At 49.5% G+C, this 20,388-nt stretch overlaps 1 protein-coding gene across 2 annotated transcripts in view; it reads left to right on the top strand.

Moving 5' to 3' along the window:
* The window catches only part of MOCS1 (molybdenum cofactor synthesis 1), a 287,072-nt gene that overhangs the window by 68,746 nt on the left and 197,938 nt on the right, over nt 1–20,388 (top strand). For both annotated transcript variants that reach the window (XM_086925881.1, XM_086925882.1), the window contains exon 2: nt 10,221–10,353. In XM_086925881.1, the coding sequence (XP_086782007.1) occupies nt 10,221–10,353 (133 nt within the window). The remainder of the gene's footprint in view (nt 1–10,220; nt 10,354–20,388) is intronic.

The following is a 20,388-nucleotide window of genomic DNA, read 5'->3' on the forward strand; positions in this document are numbered from 1 at the left end:
TCCATATGCTCACGTTACAGCAAGTACTCCCTTTGCTTCAGCAGGGGGACTTCCTGGCTACGCTGGATCTGAAAGATGCATATTTTCATATCCCCCTGCATCCTTCCCACTGGAAGTATCTCAGATTCGCGATTCAAGACCAGCATTACCAGTTCAGGGTTCTGCCGTTCGGGGTCACCACGGCGCCAAGGGTATTTACAAAGTGCCTAGCGACTGTGGCGGCGCATCTCCGTCGCCAGAACGTCCACGTCTACCCCTACTTGGACGACTGGCTCATTCAAGCAAAGACAGAACAACAGTGCGTCGACCATGTGTCACGCACCATTCATCTCCTGCACGATCTGGGATTCTCTCTGAACTACCCAAAGTCCCATCTCCAGCCCGCCCACGTGCGACAGTATCTGGGCGCGACAATCAACACTCTGGCAGCCACTGCGCAGCCAAATTCAGTGAGAATCGCCAGTATCCAGGCGCTGATCCAACGATTCAGACCCCAACACTCGCTTCCAGCGAAGGTGTTTATGCAGTTGATAGGCATGATGGCCTCCTGCATCTCCATTGTCCCGCACGCGAGACTACATATGCGTCCGCTTCAGGAGTGCCTAGCACGTCAGTGGACTCAGGCTCATGGGCAACTGACAGACCTAGTGTTGGTGAGCGGTCGGGCATACAACTCTCTGCATTGGTGGAATCCACAAAACCTTTGCAAGGGCCGACCATTCCAAGAGCCTGTGCCACAGATTATCCTGACGACGGACGCCTCTCTCCAGGGATGGGGAGCGCATGTACTCCAGTACACAGTGCAGGGACTATGGACACTACAGCAAAGGAAGATGCACATCAATGTGTTGGAACTGATGGCAGTCTTCATGGCCTTAAAGGCGTTCAAAGTACATCTGTGCAACAAAGTCGTGTTGATCCGGACGGACAACATGACGGCCATGTACTACATTCAGAAGCAGGGAGGCACACACTCTCCACAGCTGTCTCATCTGGCTCAGAGCATGTGGAAGTGGGCCATTCAGAGGAACATCTTCCTCATGGCAGAGCATCTCCCGGGCAAGGACAATCAGATGGCGGATCTGCTCAGCAGACACAGCCATCAAATGCACGAGTGGGAGATACATCCATCAGTACTCCAACCGTACTTCCAAAAGTGGGGTCATCCAGAGATAGACCTGTTCGCCACAAAGGAGAACGCAAAATGCCAAAGCTTCGCCGCCAGGTTCCCACACCCGCAATCACAGGGCAATGCGATGTGGATGAACTGGTCAGGCAGATTTGCGTACGCTTTTCCCCCAGCACCGCTGATACCGCTGGTGGCACGCAAGCTCAGGCAGCACTCGATGACTCTCATCCTGGTTGCTCCAACGTGGTCTCGCCAACCATGGTACACCACGTTTCTGGAACTCTCCGTGGTACCGCATCAAAGGCTTCATCTCACTCCCAGCCTTCTGACGCAGAGCCATGGCGACATTCAGCACCCAGACCCGCAACAGCTCAACCTGGCGATCTGGCTCCTGAAGTCCTAGAGTTTGGCTACCTCAATCTTCCTCCCGATTGCATGGACATCATTCGAGAGGCAAGGAAGCCCACTACTAGAGCTTGTTATGCGGCTAAATGGAAGAGGTTTGTCATCTACTGTGTTAACCACAATATTGACCCGCTAGATGCTTCCATTCAAAACATCATTTGTTACCTGTTCCACCTGTATCAATGCAATTTGGCGTACTCTTCCATCCGCATTCACCTGTCTGCTATGGCAGCATACCTCCAGAATAGGCAACACCTGTCGCTCTTTAAGGTCCCTGCTATCAAGGCTTTTTTGGAAGGACTCAAGAGAGTCATTCCACCAAGGACACCACCAGCTCCAGAATGGAACCTCAATGTGGTTCTTACAAGACTGATGGGTCCTCCCTTCGAGCCACTGCACTCTTGTGAGCTTCAGTTTCTAACTTGGAAGGTTGCGTTCTTAGTAGCAATCACATCGCTACGGAGGGTTAGCGAGCTGCAGGGGCTCACCATCCAAGAACCTTTCTTCCAGGTTCATGCTAACAGGGTTGTGCTCCGCACTAACCCTAAATTCTTACCCAAGGTTGTATCTCAATTCCATATAAACCAGACCATTGAGTTGCCGGTGTTTTTCCAGAACCCAGAGACGCTGGCGGAGCGGATGCTCCACACCCTTGACGTTAAGAGAGCCTTGATGTACTATGTAGACAGGACAAAAGATTTTCGCAAAACCAAGCAGCTTTTCGTTGCTTTTGCCACACACCACAAGGGAAACGCTATCTCCAAAGCGGGGATCGCTAGGTGGATCGTGAAATGCATTCAAATCTGCTACGCTAAAGCTAAGCGCACTCTCACTATCCCACCAAGGGCCCACTCCACCAGGAAGTTGGGGGCCTCTATGGCTTTCCTAGGTAACATTCCCTTAGAAGATATCTGTAGAGCAGCCACATGGTCTACCACACATACTTTCACTAAACACTACTGTGTAGACGTGCACTCCAAACAGCAGGCAGCTGTTGGTCAGGCTGTTCTCAAGACACTTTTTCAGACTGCTGCAGCTGGCACGGGCGGCCGCCGCTAATGGAGGGACTGCTATGTATTCTATGTACAGATATGAATTCAGCAGCCCACATGCCTCGAACTGCAAATGCTACTTACCAGTATGCATCTGTTCTTGGCATGTAGGGCTGCTGACATTCATATCGCCCACCCTCCTCCCCGGCGCCTGTAGCAGCTGCAGTGTTCATTCATATGTATATATATGCTCATAGCATGGTCATCACTCACATACTTCACTCCATCTCTGCCAATGGCTAAAAACAATCTGGGGATGGAGGCGATGCCCATGCGCACTGTAGTCCAGGGGAGGAGCCACCTATCTCGTGATACTTCGAAGACTCTTCCAGGACAACAATGTGCAATCATCCGGACCCAACACTAGGCGGCGATCTATGCACAGATATGAATGTCAGCAGCCCTACATGCCAAGAACAGATGCATACTGGTAAGTAGCATTTGCATTACTTTTCTGATAATTTCTATTTTACCCTGTTTTTAATTGTTCTGCATTGGCCACACACTTGCATTCTAAATTGGGCCCCTCACCGCGTTTTGAGCGGATTTGCGATCTGTTTGCCTCGTTTTTGGCGCGTGGCCGCCATCTTGGGGGTGACTTGTGTTGACTGTGCCACTTGTTGAGCGCTCTAGCGCTTATCTCTAACACAGGTGAGCCCTACTTAAAGCTCGCTACACCCGCGCAGCGGTGACGCGCAGCGGTAGCGCCTGACTCGCGCCGGAGTCAAGCCAGAGTCCTGCCCGTCTGCGCCCGTCCGCGCTAAGGACGCGAGGACCACGGCAGGATTCTGTGTTTTGTCACTGAGTATTTCATACTCCTGTCAGGATCTCCTCCGGATTAGACATAGTTTGCCCCCCTGCCCTCATTCAGATCAGCATCCCCTGTGTGGTCCTCACTCCTGCCCATGTGGTCGGTGGGAACTATCAGCACCGCTTTTAGCTCCCAGCCAGGTACCACTACATCGGAAGAAGGCACCTCCTCCTCCTAGTTCCTTCAAACTTTGGCACCATAATGTCAGGTCTCTGCCCAAGCACCATCGAGACATATACGAGCTGATCTCGTTAGAAGGCCCTGATGCCTTCTTCATGACGGAGACCTGGCTAGGTGATGAGGATGTGGCTATTATCAACTTGGCCCTTCCTCCAGGCTCTGCAATCCATACCCTAAATCGTAAGGGAAGAGTAGGTGGTATAGCCGTGGCTTTTAAAAATTGCCACACTTGTACCTGGAAGCCCATGGACTTGATCGGGGCTGAGTGTGCCCATTTTTCCATCAGTGTCGGGCAGACACAAACTCTATCAGGCCTTTTGATATATCGGCCCCCAGGGAGCGATTGTGCCTTTAGGAAAGCTCTTCCAGAGCTGGTCAGCTCTTTGTCTTTGTCCTCCTCCAATATAACCATCATCGGCGACCTTAACATACATTTTGATGCCACTGATATGCCAGCGGTTAGTAGTCTGTTAGATGATCTTGAAGCAGTGCAGTTACCTCAACTGGTCTGTCTTCCGACCCACGAGGGTGGCTTCACACTTGATCCGGTTTTTACTAACCTCCAACTGGTCGAGGTCTCTACTCCCAGACCCATGGGATGGAGTGATCACCATCTCATTGAGCTTTGTGTCACTATGACAACACGCCAAACCGGGATACCTGATAAAACATCTTACAGGCGCCCCTGGAAAAAGCTCAAACTGGAGGATTTCCATCGTTTTTTGGCCACCTCTCCCTTGGATCTTAAGGAGGACATTGCAACCGGTTATAACACCTTCTGCAACTGGATTGTCCAAGCGCTAGACGCACTTATTCCAGCTAAATGGATCAGAAATCGCTCTTCTCAACCGAACCCCTGGTATACAGAGGCACTTAGACGGATTAAAGCCACCTGCCGTCAAGCCGAAAGAGCGTGGAGGAAAAACTACGACAGAGATCTAAAGGTACTCTACCTGGCGAGGGTTAAGATGTATCATAGAGCTGTCTGTCAGGCTCGGGCCGACTACTATGCTGGAGAGTTTCAGGCTAGTTCCAATCCATCCAAGCTGGTCTTTAAGGTCTTGAAGGAGCTCTCTGCAAACAGACTTCCTAACACGGAGATTTGCTCCCTTGCGCACTGTGATTTGTTAGCCAGCTTTTTTGTGGAGAAGGTAAACACCATCTACCGCTCTTTTCCCAAAGCTGATTCTGACAGTACGACCTTTACATTGCGTACATCACAATGCCTGGCTATCCTTCCCATACCGTCGGAACTGGAGTTTAATCTCCTAGTAGCCAAGGTTAAGTCTGGGTCGCCGGATGACCCTCTGAGACCGGCCCAGTTTTTGGACTCGGCGTCTATTTGCCTCCCACCGATTCGAAAATTGGTGGATCAATCCCTCACCACCGGGTCAGTGCCACCTAGTTGGAAGGCGGCCTGTGTTATGCCCATCATAAAAAAGCCGGGACTGGATCCAGTGAAGCCGGAGAGTTATCGACCCATCTCTCTCCTTCCATGGGTGACAAAGATCACAGAGGCCCATGTGAATAACATCCTAACGAAACATCTGAACTCCGCTCACCTTCTGGATCCTACACAGAATGGTTTTAGATCTGGCCATAGTACAGAGACGGCACTCCTGTATATGGTTGAACACCTCCGCTCTGTACTAGATGCAGGTCAAACGGCGGCACTGGTCTTATTAGACCTAAGTGCCGCCTTTGACACTGTATCCCATACCATTCTTATCCGCAGGCTTGGTGAGGCGGGCATATCTGGCAAGGCGTTAGATTGGTTCCAGTCGTTTCTCGCGGAACGATCATTTCAGGTAGTAGTGCCACCATTCAGATCAAAACCTCACGCCATTACTCAAGGAGTTCCGCAAGGTTCGGCGTTGAGCCCCACTCTTTTCTACTTATACGTCCAACCTTTGGCGACGGTTGCGAAGAGTTGGGGTCTCACTATGGTATCTTACGCCGATGATACCCAGCTGGCAGTGGTTCTTAATGGGGACTCTGACCAGCTGGCATCCAACTTTGCGGATGGTTTGAGGGCTGTTGCTAGCTGGCTTACTACCAACTGTCTACAGCTCAACGCCCTCAAAACCGAGGTGATGGTGTTAGGGAAACATCCTGATCTGTGGGGTGCGAGTTGGTGGCCCAACGAGTTGGGTCCCCCGCCCAAACCGGTCTCTGAACTCAAAAACCTTGGCGTGTGGCTTGATTCCAAACTTACCTTCTCGTGTCATACTAAGAAGGTGGCATCTACATGCTTTGGCATCTTGCGTGGTTTGAGGCCTATCCTCAAATTTTTTGATGCCCCCACCCGCCAGTTGGTGATTCAAGCCAGCATAGCATCAAGGCTCGACTATGCAAGTTCACTGTTCTTAGGCGCCATTCAGGCGGAGGTCCTGCGACTCCAACGGGTGCAGAACGCGGCTGCCAGGGCTCTGGTAGGCTTGCCACTGTTCTGTTCAGCCCGCAGTACAATTTGTAAATTACATTGGCTGCCAGTAATCAGGCGTATAGAGTTTAAGACGATGTGTTTCGCATTTAAAATTCTTAAAACCGACACCCCTTCCATCCTTCAGCATCTTTTGACCCTGTATACGCCATCTCGTAGTCTTCGCTCTGCTAGTCAAAATCTAGCGCTTGTTCCGCGCTTTAAAAAAAGTAGACTAGGTGGTCGTTCTTTTACTGTATTGGCTGCCAAGCTTTGGAATGCGCTTCCTGTGCACATTCGAGCCTTGGAAGATCTTCTGGTTTTTAGGAAGGCTGTTAAAACGCATCTCTTTCCCCTGCCTTATTAATATTTTCTGATCTTTTCTGTTCTGCTTGTTGTGTTGCTTTTCCAGTCATAGCGCCGGGACGCCCCTTTGCTGGGGCAGCTGTGCGCTCAAAAAAACTTAGTAACATAACATAACAATTACTGATTCAGTAATTGACATTCATTCCTATGGGCATCCAGGTCCATAGGAATGAATGGCAATTACTTAATCAGTAAATACCGATTTGGTAATTACCGAATCTTAACGATTCGGTAATTATTACCGAATTTTTAGCTACATAGCATTTACCGATTCGTAAATACTGAATCAGTAAAATTTGGTATTTACGTATCGGTAAATACTATTTACCTACATCTAGCCCACAGTGTTCTGGGTGTATCGGTGGAGCTGTGTGGTGGGTGCATCGGTGGAGCTGTGTGGTGGGTGCATCGGTGGAGCTGTGTGGTGGGTGCATCAGTGGAGCTGTGTGGTGGGTGCATCGGTGGAGCTGGGTGGTGGGTGCATCGTTGGAGCTGTGTCGGTGGAACTGTGTAGCGGGTGCATCAGTGGAGGTGTGTAGCGGGTACATCAGTGGAGGTGTGTAGCGGGTGCGTCGGTGGAGCTGTGTGGTGGGTGCCTTGGTGGAGCTGTGTGGTGGGTGCCTTGGTGGAGCTGTGTGGTGGGTGCGTCGGTGGAGCTGTGTGGTGGGTGCATCGGTGGAGCTGTGTAGGTGGAGCTGTGTGGTGGGTGCATCGGTGGAGCTTAGTGGGTGCATTGATGGAGCTGTGTGGTGGGTGCATTGGTGAAGCTTAGTGGGAGCATCGGTGGAGCTGTGTGGTGGGTGCATCGGTGGAGCTGTGTGGGTGCATCGGTGGAGCTGTGTGGTAGGTGCATTGGTGGAGCTGTGTGGTGGGTGCATCGATGGAGCTGGGTGATGGGTGCATCGTTGGAGCTGTGTCGGTGGAGCTGTGTGGTGGGTGCATCGGTGGAGCTGTGTCGGTGGAGCTGTGTGGTGGGTGCATCGGTGGAGCTGTGTGGTGGGTGCATTGGTGGAGCTGTGTGGTGGGTGCATCGGTGGAGCTGTGTGGTGGGTGCATCGGTGGAGCTGTGTGGTGGGTGCCTTGGTGGAGCTGTGTGGTGGGTGCATAGGTGGAGCTGTGTGGTGGGTGCCTCGGTGGCGCTGTGTCGGTGGAGCTGTGTGGTGGCTGCATCGGTGGAGCTGTGTGGTGGGTGCCGGCGGGGTTCCTGAAAATAATCGCATGTCTTTATTTCGTGCTGTCTAATTCCTTCCCCAGCTTCCCCCTGAATCTAAAGCAAGGCCCAAAAGAAAATAATTCTGTGCGTTTGAATTGATCTTTAAAAGTATAAAGCGGCACAGCTTTGATAAAATATGAGGGTTAGAGAAAAGAGAACGTAAAGTATGCAAAGGAGCTGATGAAACATTTGTTTTAAATATTTCAGTAGTTCTGCTATAAAATCCTCCAATCCAAAAGTACAGCGTTGTACTGAAATTAGCCAAACAAACAAATATGACAATTAAGAACGCTTTCAGCAGTTTTACTTTTATAAATCCAATACGTCATCGAGTAAAAAATGGATAACCTAAAATGCTCGTCGCAGGAGCTCTAATGAGAAGAGAGAGACTGGAATAGCAGCTATCTGGCAGCCTAGGTGAAAGCAGGGACTCTGCTGGTGCCTGCCTCTCCGCAGCAGAGGCAGGCATGCAGAAATGTCTCGCTGATGTGTTTATCCTCTAATCAGTTCATTAGTTATAAACAACATGACATTAGAAGTTAGGAGGCGGTTGATATAAATTTTTATTTAACTAGTCGATGTTTAATCCGTCACGCTGAGCTGCATAGCAGCGAGAAGGATCTCCCTGACAAAACCGGTTAGAACTTCATAAAACGCCATCATTGTCCAGGGGAGAAATAAACAACGAGGGTGTGGGGGAGGGGGGGCATACAAATAGCACGAGGCTGGGGTGGGGGGTGGGGAGTAAAGGAAAGGACTAGGATAGGGAGAAATAAGGGGTCTTGTAGAGGCTAGACATATGAGGGGTGAGAATGCTAAGGAAGGAATAATCTAGGCAGGGAAGGGGCTGATCAGGGTTGGCGGGTAAGGATATGAGATTAGAGAGGGGGGGAGGATTTGTGAAAATATTTGATCCATGCTGGTAGAATCTATTTCGGTAAAACTGCGTGTCAACACTATAAAGCCAAGCTATGTGTTTGTTTTGTTACCCTAAGGAGAGGGACTGAGAAATAATCGGGGAGGCGAGGGTCACAGTTTTACAGGCGGAGGCTTAATAAATCCGAAAAGTAAACTAGCAGTTTTTGTTTATTTTCTTGTGCTCTGGTTATATTCACAGCTAAATGTGCTTTCCCAGCACTGGTTTCCTGAAGAAGTCAAGGGGGCCATCTATTGGGTAACAATAGAACTGTTTACCAATGTGAGATTTCACAGAATTCCATCTGTTTAACACCTTGGCTGCGGAGCATATTCCCCTCTTGTGCTGAAAGTGCTTGAATTCCATTGTTCATGACGAGCTCAGCTCGTCATGAGCACACGAGCACCGTGCCTCATGACGAGCTGAGCTCGTCATGAGCATGGAAAGGGTTAATGCAGCGTCTTTCCATACACCCCGTACTCCGTGATAAGGGTTCAACGTGTTATTTCTACACCAGCAACCTGTCCGTCCGTAACCTGAAGGTCACACATTTGAGCCCTGCCGAGCCCTTTAAAGCCTTTTATTTTTAATCGGAATATTATAGAAAATGACTATGAAGAGATCATAAAAGGAGAGACGGCACGAAACTGAAAGTACGGCCGTCCGGCCGTGAATAATTAGGGGATGAGCGCACGCTGAGAAGCTGCCTTTGATGTGGTAATGCGAGGCAGGCAGGCAGGCTGCTGGTGGCATTGTGCACGCGCTTTTTAGGGCTTGCGCAATGACCTAAAAAGCGCACAATGGCCAGTGGAATCGCCAGTGTTTAAACTCTGTTTAAGCCACGTTAGAGCTTCGCCAGCTATGCGCATGCGCATCAGCAGGCGAGCCCTAAAAACGACACATTGTCTCTCTTTCTCTCTCTCTCATTTTATTTTCTTCGAATGGCATTTTAGTTGCGGTTGTGCAGGTGTTTATCAGTGTTTATAGATTAATAATGATGATGGTCATTTTCATTTACTTTCTGTGGTGTTTGTAATCAGTGTTTATAGATTTGAACCTAAAACACAAATGCCTACTTACACTCTAGGCTCCTGCAGAGAATGTTTTGTGTTTTAGCTTATATAATTGATAAAGAGCACTTTATTGTGACCTTGTTCTTTGTGACCTTGGGCTATGTATAATACTTGGGCTATGTATAATATTTGTGGACTATGTGTTTTTGGTGATGAGTATCAATCATAAGGCTTACAATACAGTGCTGAAGTGGTCTTTCTCTCTGTGAGTGTCTCTGTGTAATCTCTGTTCTGTTCATGATGAATTTTTATTATGGAAAAATGTTCCCTAAGAGACATTAAAAACGGTGGCTATTAAAGCATGAATTCTCTTTAGTTCATGGTTTGATTAGGAGTATGGAATAGAAAGAGCTAATTAGGGTACATAGAGTCTAGACCAATTTAAGTGCCCAGTTGCAAAAAATAAATGAAAATAGGGGAGAGGTTATGGGAACTCTTTAAGAAGGGCAAGAAGCCCAAGTCCTTGCCTTTGCAACCCATGCAAAGAAAATGGGGCTATGGAGCACGTTGTGAACCTTTAGTTCTTAGGTCTCAGTATAATTGTTTAATATCTCTCTTTTCTGTTCTGATTGTTTTACCCAGAATGAACAATGTATTACCCCACTAAAGAAGCTCTAGCAGAGTTTATTTTTTCATTCTTTCTTCTTCTGCAGGAAATGATGAGCACAGAAAGGAAACAATTCCTCAAGGAACATGCTATGCCATTCTCTGCCTTCCTGACTGACAGCTTTGGGCGCCGGCACAGTTACCTGCGGATATCAATAACCGAGAAATGCAATTTGAGGTGTAAGTATGTGTGGAGTAGCTAAGGGGATACTGGATAGCACTTGACATACTGGGCGGGCCAGGTGACAGTGTTCAAGCATAATTGGAATGTCTTTCATCTCGACGCTTCAGGGTATTTGCAGAAAAAAAGAGCAGCCTTGGCCCTAAACAACCACACTGGTGTCACTACATAAATATAAAGAAATAGCTCTCCACCTCTTCTGGTTCTACTGCTCGGGAGCCACTAACCATACTCCGAAAACTTTACAAAAAAGAGGGTACTTGATATGTAAAAAAAAATAAAAAAAATCTGTAAGTTCAATAGTTCAAATATTCATCATAGTTAAGTAGACAAGTAATTATTTTTAGTCCATCATGAAGCGGGAGTCTTAATACAGTATCCAAAACTGTGTTGTTGGTTTCATCAAACATCGCACTCTAGCTCAGTCAACATGTTTCTTCCTGACGAGGACTTCATCAGGGTTTGTAAAGTCTGGTATAGCTATGTGGATTCGGTAAAGAGCAAATACTTTACCCCAATTCTCACAATCTGTTACCTCTGGTACTAAGTCTTTCTGCAAACTAATTGTGAGGATCCTGTGTTTTTGAACAGGTGTCGTATTAGGAAATACTGCTTCCAGTTGGTCAAATTTCTCAGCAAGCCAATAAGGCATATTGGGCCCGATGTAGGTAAATCCCATTTACCGATTTTGAAATACCGAATTTTACCGATTCGGTATTTCAAAATCGGTAAATTGGATGTAGGTCCCAACATCTGGATTCGTTACCGAATCCTTAACAATTCTTTAATTACCGATTCGGTAAATACCGAATCGGTAATGCCCATTCATTCCTATGGGCTTTGAAGCCTATAGGAATGATTAGGCATTACCGATTCGGTATTTACCGAATCGGTAATTAAAGAATTCACAAGGGTGCAGGGGGTGTCACTTTGACACCCTCTAGCACCCCCAAAACGGGCATGTGTGCAATGTGGCACACAGACATGCCCTAAGGGCACGTCTGTCTGTCACATGGCACATGTGTACATGCACAGATGTGCATGTACACAGGAATCGGTATTTTACCATGGATTTGTATTCCATGGTAAAATACCGATTCTGTAAGCCATGTGCTGATGGAACATTGGCTACCTACATGGCATGTTCGGTAATTTTACCGAATCATTATCATTACCGAATCGGTAAATTTACCGATTCGGTAATGATAACGATTCGGTAATATTACCGAAAATGTGCCCCTACATCTCGATAGCCCTTTACCGATCGGAAACGGCCGAAAATCGGTATTTTCGGCCAATTCCAATCGGTAAAGGGCTACCTACATCGGGCCCATTGCCTTTATTTTGGGGACACTTGCCCATTACTGAATTAACTATGACACGACTAATTGACATCCCGGCTGGTCCAACTGTTTGCGCTGCAACCCCAGGTGCCCCCACCTGGAGGTTGCGTGAAACGTATTGTACTAAAGCCCTATGTACCCCAATCAAGGTGGTATGTAGTGGATACAACTCGTCTACAGGGACAGTTCGATATCGTGGATGTGGTGTGAACCCGGCCAAGACTGGCCAAATGGCCCCAGGGATAGACAAAGGGCCTAACCGGATCAGAGTGACAGTGTGGGGGAGGGCGCCATTAAACCAAATATCATGTTGCCATGCCGAAATCAGAATCTCCTGTGTCCTATAGGGGTATAATTCGCAAGCGTCGCTGTGTGAGTATAGGAGTGGAACGTTTCATCATTCGCATCAATTGCAGCAAACGTAACCCAAGAGTAGAAAAGCTCAAAGGGGCACTCTGCATCTGCACTCACAACAAAAATAGCGGACATACCATCGTCGGGCACTCTAAACTGCGTCAGATGACGCTGGATCGCTGCGCGACTATGCGGAGCAATATCAATATCGCCCATAAGGACAAAGGAGAGAAAAACTATTTATATAAAATCTAGCACATAAAGGGGTAGTAATTCAAAATGTGAACGTTTTTAAATCTCAAGCTTGAATGAACCTATAACACATCTATATAGGTAGAAGGAATGAAGAACAGAACGACTGATGAACATCTATATAGGTAAGTTAGTCTGTCACCACCGTTAACCGGAAACAGAAGTGAGTGTATTGTGGACTAGTATTAGCACTACTAAAGTGTCTCAAAAATAAGACTAAACGTTAGGTGCGCCATGTTGCAAGGATTCTGCTCATGCACAGAACTATGAGCAGGAAACCAAGACCTCGGTGTGTTGTGGTGTACCAAAAACCCACCTCAATGCCCAGATCCCCAATCTGACTAGCATCAGTGTCTCATTCGTTCTCCGTACTATAGCGAAGCTACCAATGAATAGACAACCCAGAACAGGCGACTTGGTGAACTCTCAGGAATAGTGGGAATCAAGAACACTCTTTAGTTTTTATTCTCATACAAGTCGACAACGTGAGTAAACAGAGACCAGGTATAGTTTAAAATGTTTATTTTAACTATATGCAGTACCTTTGCCAATACTAATAAAAAGATGCAGCATAATAATACAATCAGCATTGTTACAATTCCATAAAATACAAAGGGAGAAATATTTTTATAATGATAGTGGAACCCGGTCTATAGCGCCTTGTGTACCACCGTCCCCTTGCTTGGAGCTAGCTTTTATAATAGAAGATCTCTAGGTTAAAACGGGGAACCCCATACCTCCAAAATCAGATGAAGTAAATCACATCCCAGGATTAGCTCTCTGTAGATGGAAAGGTTTTCTCCAAGTGTCCCTGTCATGCATGCAAGGCAATATTGAAGGCACCAGAGTTTCAGTTATTTGCAGCTGTGTGCGTGTTATATCTAGAGCATGGGCCGATCAACCTGAATCAAGCATACATTGTTTTTTGACCTTGAACACTCTGTCCTGACTGAGGTCGCGGTGTAAGTCTAGAGATGTGAAAAACAGACCGTTCTCATGCGAAGAAAAGCAAGCAGTTTCCATTGCACTGTGTTCTCTACCCCTTACAGCCTGCGCTCCTCTCCATAGCACCGTGTTCTCTCCGCCCTTACAGCCTGAGCTCCTCTCCATTGCACAGTGTTCTCTCCTCCCTTACAGCCTGCGCTCCTCTCCATAGCACTGTGTTCTGTCCGCCCTTACAGCCTGCTCTCCTCTCCATTGCACCGCGTTCTCTCCCCCTTACAGCCTGCACTCCTCTCTATTGCATTGTTCTCTCCTCCTTACATCCTACACTCCTCCCCATTGCACAGTGTTCTCTCCTCCTTACATCCTACACTCCTCCCCATTGCACAGTGTTCTCTCCTCCTTACAGCCTGCGCTCCTCTCCATTGCACTGTGTTCTCTTCCCTCTTACAGCCTGCGCTCCTCTCCATTGCACTGTGTTCTCTTCCCTCTTACAGCCTGCGCTCCTCCCCATTGCACAGTGTTCTCTCCCCCTTACAGCCTGCACTCCTCTCCATTGCACCGTGTTCTCTCCTCTTTACAGCCTGCGCTCCTCCCCATTGCACCGTGTTCTCTCCCCCTTACAGCCTGCACTCCTCTCTATTGCACTGTTCTCTCCTTCTTACATCCTGCGCTACTCTCCATAGCACTGTGTTCTCTCGGCCCTTACAGCCTGCGCTTCTCCCAATTGCACCGTGTTCTCTCCCCCTTACAGCCTGAGCTCCTCTCCATTGCACCGTGTTCTCTCCGCCCTTACAGCCTGTGCTCCTGTCCATAATACCGTGTTCTCTCCTCCCTTACAGCCTGCGCTCCTCTCCATTGCACCGTGTTCTCTTCCCCCTTACAGCCTGCGCTCCTGTCCATAATACCGTGTTCTCTCCTCCCTTACAGCCTGCGCTCTTCTCCATAGCACCGTGTTCTCTCCTCCCTTACAGCCTGCGCTCCTCTCCATTGCACAGTGTTCTCTCTCCTCTTACAGCCTGAGCTCCTCTCCATTGCACCGTGTTCTCTTCCCTCTTACAGCCTGCGCTCCTCTCCATTGCACTGTGTTCTCTCCGCCCTTTTAGCTTGCGCTCTTCTCCATAGCACCGTGTTCTCTCCTCCCTTACAGCCTGCGCTCCTCTCCATTGCACTGTGTTCTCTCCGCCCTTTTAGCTTGCGCTCTTCTCCATAGCACCGTGTTCTCTCCTCCCTTACAGCCTGCGCTCCTCCCCATTGCACCGTGTTCTCTCTCCTCTTACAGCCTGCACTCCTCCCCATTGCACTGTTCTCTCCCCCTTACATACTGCGCTCGTCTCCATTGCACCGTGTTCTCTTCCCTCTTACAGCCTGAGTTCCTCTCCATTGCACTATGTTATTTCCTCCCTTACAGGATGCGCTCCTCTCCATTGCACCGTGCTCTCTCCCCGTTACATACTGCGCTCCTCTCCATTGCACTGTGTTCTCCCCTCCCTTACAGCCTGCTCTCCTCCCCATTGCACTGTTCTCTCCCCCCCCATTGCACTGTTCTCTCCCCCTTACATACTGCGCTCGTCTCCATTGCACCGTGTTCTCTTCCCTCTTACAGCCTGCGTTCCTCTCCATTGCACTGTGTTCTCACCTCCCTTACAGCCTGCTCTACTCCCCATTGCACTGTGTTCTCTCCTCCCTTACAGCCTGCGCTCCTCTCCATTGCACCGTGTTCTCTCCCCCTTACATACTGCGCTCCTCTCCATTGCACCGTGTTCTCTCCACTTACAGCATGCCCTCCTCTTCATTGCACCATGTTCTCTTACAGCCTGCGCTCCTCTCCATAGCACCGTGTTCTCTCCCCCTTACATACTGCGCTCCTCTCCATTGCACTGTGTTCTCTCCTCCCTTACAGACTGCACTCCTCTCCATTGCACCGTGTTCTCTTCCCCCTTACAGCCTGCTCTCCTCCCCATTGCACTGTTCTCTCCTCCCTTACAACATGCGCTCCTCTCCATTGCACAGTGTTCTCTCCTCCTTACATCCTGCTCTCCTCTCCATTGCACTGTGTTCTCTCCTCTCTTACAGCCTGCTCTCCTCTCCATTGCACAGTGTTCTCTCCTCCCTTACAGACTGCGCTCTTCTCCATTGCACCGTGTTCTCTCCCCCTTACATCCTGCTCTCCTCTCCATTGCACTGTGTTCTCTCCTCTCTTACAGCCTGCTCTCCTCCCCATTGCACTGTTCTCTCCCCCTTACATACTGCGCTCCTCTCCATTGCACCGTGTTCTCTCCCCCTTACAGCCTGCACTCCTCTCCATTGCACCGTGTTCTCTCCTCCTTACATACTGCGCTCCCCTCCATTGCACCGTGTTCTCTCCCCCTTACAGACTGCACTCCTCTCCATTGCACCGTGTTCTCTCCCCCTTACAGCTTGCGCTCCTCGCAATTGCACTGTGTTCTCTTCCCCTCTTACAGCCTGCGCTCCTCTCCATTGCACTGTGTTCTCTTCCCTCTTACAGCCTGCGCTCCTCCCCATTGCACCGTGTTCTCTCCCCCTTACAGCCTGCACTCCTCTCCATTGCACCGTGTTCTCTCCTCTTTACAGCCTGCGCTCCTCCCCATTGCACCGTGTTCTCTCCCCCTTACAGCCTGCGCTCCTCTCTATTGCACTGTTCTCTCCTTCTTACATCCTGCGCTACTCTCCATAGCACTGTGTTCTCTCGGCCCTTACAGCCTGCGCTTCTCCCAATTGCACCGTGTTCTCTCCCCCTTACAGCCTGAGCTCCTCTCCATTGCACTGTGTTCTCTCCGCCCTTACAGCCTGTGCTCCTGTCCATAATACCGTGTTCTCTCCTCTTTACAGCCTGCGCTCCTCCCCATTGCACCGTGTTCTCTCCCCCTTACAGCCTGCACTCCTCTCTATTGCACTGTTCTCTCCTTCTTACATCCTGCGCTACTCTCCATAGCACTGTGTTCTCTCGGCCCTTACAGCCTGCGCTTCTCCCAATTGCACCGTGTTCTCTCCCCCTTACAGCCTGAGCTCCTCTCCATTGCACCGTGTTCTCTCCGCCCTTACAGCCTGTGCTCCTGTCCATAATACCGTGTTCTCTCCTCCCTTACAGCCTGCGCTCCTCTCCATTGCACAGTGTTCTCTCTCCTCTTACAGCCTGAGCTCCTCTCCATTGCACCGTGTTCTCTTCCCCCTTACAGCCTGCGCTCCTGTCCATAATACCGTGTTCTCTCCTCCCTTACAGCCTGCGCTCTTCTCCATAGCACCGTGTTCTCTCCTCCCTTACAGCCTGCGCTCCTCTCCATTGCACAGTGTTCTCTCTCCTCTTACTGGAAGAAACAACACAGGGTTCTGGCTGTTTCCAGCAAGGCTAAGCCAAAGATACTAATGAACAAAACAAAGGCCAGTACTGGATACCATTAACAAGGGATGGTTATGGTCACCTTATGAACAAAACATAACGGTCCAAATTACGTCATAAGTCAAAAAATTTTTTAATTTATTTTCTTTAGTTAAACTTTACTTTAGTAAATAATTTCACAAATAAATTGTGCATGTATAAACTTTTCAAACGTTAGACATAACAACACAAAAAATACTTTTACATATTTACAATTTTACAATTTACACACATCCTCCCAAACATTCATTCTGCATCCATCCAACTATACACACAAACAATCAAAAACCCTTTTGTCCAAAAAAAGCAATTGAAATATGCAATAAATGATAATCTCTCTTTGTATTTAGGAGCTGTTTTCAATTGAATATATGGAATATTAATTCTTTTTAAGAAAACCAAAGCCTTATTGTAAAGAATTTTAGTCGTATGACAAAAGAGTTCAGTCAATCCTATTGAAGGTCAAAAGGTCGACGCGTTTCAAACCCCCAATTCTGGGGTTCTCATCAGGACCAATCTTTTTCTACAAAAAAGAAAAATTGTAAACCAAGAATTAGCCAACCAGCTCAATATCAAACTAAAAGCCTATAAATGTCCAGTACTGGCCTTTGTTTTGTTCATTACTCTCTCCTCTTACAGCCTGAGCTCCTCTCCATTGCACCGTGTTCTCTTCCCTCTTACAGCCTGCGCTCCTCTCCATTGCACTGTGTTCTCTCCGCCCTTTTAGCTTGCGCTCTTCTCCATAGCACCGTGTTCTCTCCTCCCTTACAGCCTGCGCTCCTCCCCATTGCACCGTGTTCTCTTCCCTCTTACAGCCTACACTCCTCTCCATTGCACTGTTCTCTCCCCCTTACATACTGCGCTCGTCTCCATTGCACCGTGTTCTCTTCCCTCTTACAGCCTGAGTTCCTCTCCATTGCACTATGTTATTTCCTCCCTTACAGGATGCGCTCCTCTCCATTGCACCGTGCTCTCTCCCCGTTACATACTGCGCTCCTCTCCATTGCACTGTGTTCTCCCCTCCCTTACAGCCTGCTCTCCTCCCCATTGCACTGTTCTCTCCCCCCATTGCACTGTTCTCTCCCCCTTACATACTGCGCTCGTCTCCATTGCACCGTGTTCTCTTCCCTCTTACAGCCTGCGTTCCTCTCCATTGCACTGTGTTCTCCCCTCCATTACAGCCTGCTCTACTCCCCATTGCACTGTGTTCTCTCCTCCCTTACAGCCTGCGCTCCTCTCCATTGCACCGTGTTCTCTCCCCCTTACATACTGCGCTCCTCCCCATTGCACCGTGTTCTCTCCACCTTACAGACTGCGTTCCTCTCCATTGCACTGTGTTCTCTCCTCCCTTACAGACTGCACTCCTCTCCATTGCACTGTGTTCTCTTCCCTCTTACAGCCTGCGCTCCTCTCCATTGCACTGTGTTCTCTTCCCTCTTACAGCCTGCGCTCCTCCCCATTGCACTGTGTTCTCTCCCCCTTACAGCCTGCACTCCTCTCCATTGCACCGTGTTCTCTCCTCTTTACAGCCTGCGCTCCTCCCCATTGCACCGTGTTCTCTCCCCCTTACAGCCTGCACTCCTCTCTATTGCACTGTTCTCTCCTTCTTACATCCTGCGCTACTCTCCATAGCACTGTGTTCTCTCGGCCCTTACAGCCTGCGCTTCTCCCAATTGCACCGTGTTCTCTCCCCCTTACAGCCTGAGCTCCTCTCCATTGCACCGTGTTCTCTCCGCCCTTACAGCCTGCGCTCTTCTCCATAGCACCGTGTTCTCTCCTCCCTTACAGCCTGCGCTCCTCTCCATTGCACAGTGTTCTCTCTCCTCTTACAGCCTGAGCTCCTCTCCATTGCACCGTGTTCTCTTCCCTCTTACAGCCTGCGCTCCTCTCCATTGCACTGTGTTCTCTCCGCCCTTTTAGCTTGCGCTCTTCTCCATAGCACCGTGTTCTCTCCTCCCTTACAGCCTGCGCTCCTCTCCATTGCACTGTTCTCTCCGCCCTTTTAGCTTGCGCTCTTCTCCATAGCACCGTGTTCTCTCCTCCCTTACAGCCTGCGCTCCTCCCCATTGCACCGTGTTCTCTCTCCTCTTACAGCCTGCACTCCTCCCCATTGCACTGTTCTCTCCCCCTTACATACTGCGCTCGTCTCCATTGCACCGTGTTCTCCCCTCCCTTACAGCCTGCTCTCCTCCCCATTGCACTGTTCTCTCCCCCCATTGCACTGTTCTCTCCCCCTTACATACTGCGCTCGTCTCCATTGCACCGTGTTCTCTTCCCTCTTACAGCCTGCGTTCCTCTCCATTGCACTGTGTTCTCCCCTCCATTACAGCCTGCTCTACTCCCCATTGCACTGTGTTCTCTCCTCCCTTACAGCCTGCGCTCCTCTCCATTGCACCGTGTTCTCTCCCCCTTACATACTGCGCTCCTCCCCATTGCACCGTGTTCTCTCCACCTTACAGACTGCGTTCCTCTCCATTGCACTGTGTTCTCTCCTCCCTTACAGACTGCACTTCTCTCCATTGCACCGTGTTCTCTTCCCCCTTACAGCCTGCTCTCCTCCCCATTGCACTGTTCTCTCCTCCTTACATCCTGCTCTCCTCTCCATTGCACTGTGTTCTCTCCTCCCTTACAGACTGCGCTCTTCTCCATTGCACCGTGTTCTCTCCCCCTTACATCCTGCTCTCCTCTCCATTGCACTGTGTTCTCTCCTCTCTTACAGCCTGCTCTCCTCCCCATTGCACCGTGTTCTCTCCCCCTTACAGACTGCACTCCTCTCCATTGCACCGTGTTCTCTCCTCCTTACATCCTGCGCTCCTCTCCATTACACCGTGTTCTCTCCCCCTTACATACTGCGCTCCTCGCAATTGCACGGTGTTCTCACCCCCTTACATCCTACACACTCCTCCATTGCACCGTGTTCTCTCCTCCTCACAGCCTACACTCCTCTCCATTGCACTGTGTTCTCTCCTCCTTACAGCCTGTTCTCCCCTCCATTGCACTGTGTTGTGTCCTCCCTTACATCCTGCGCTCCTCTCCATTACACCGTGTTCTCTCCTCCTTACATACTGCGCTCATCTCCATTGCACCGTGTTCTCTCCCCCTTACATCCTGCGCTCCTCTCCATTGCACTGTGTTGTGTCCTCCCTTAAATCCCGCGCTCCTCTCCATTGCACAGTGTTCTCTCCCCCTTACAGCCTGCGCTACTCTCCATTGCACAGTGTTCTCTCTGCTCTTACAGCCTGAGCTCCTCTCCATTGCACTGTATTCTCTCCACCCTTATAGCCTGCGCTCCTCTCCATAGCACCGTGTTCTCTCCGCCCTTACAGCCTGCGCTCCTCTCCATAGCACTGTGTTCCCTCCTCCCTTACATCCTGCCCTCCTCTCCATTGCACTGTGTTCTCTTCCCCCTTACAGCCTGCGCTCCTATCCATAATACTGTGTTCTCTCCTCCCTTACAGCCTGCGCTCCTCTCCATTGCACAGTGTTCTCTCTGCTCTTACAGCCTGAGCTCCTCTCCATTGCACCGTATTCTCTCCACCCTTATAGCCTGCGCTCCTCTCCATAGCACCGTGTTCTCTCCGCCCTTACAGCCTGCGCTCCTCTCCATAGCACTGTGTTCCCTCCTCCCTTACATCCTGCCCTCCTCTCCATTGCACCGTGTTCTCTTACAGCCTGAGCTCCTCTCCATTGCACTGTTCTCTCCCCCTTACAGACTGCACTCCTCTCCATTGCACCGTGTTCTC

The sequence above is a fragment of the Lissotriton vulgaris genome, chromosome 6, assembly GCF_964263255.1.
Source record: "Lissotriton vulgaris chromosome 6, aLisVul1.2, whole genome shotgun sequence".
Taxonomy (NCBI): domain Eukaryota; kingdom Metazoa; phylum Chordata; class Amphibia; order Caudata; family Salamandridae; genus Lissotriton; species Lissotriton vulgaris.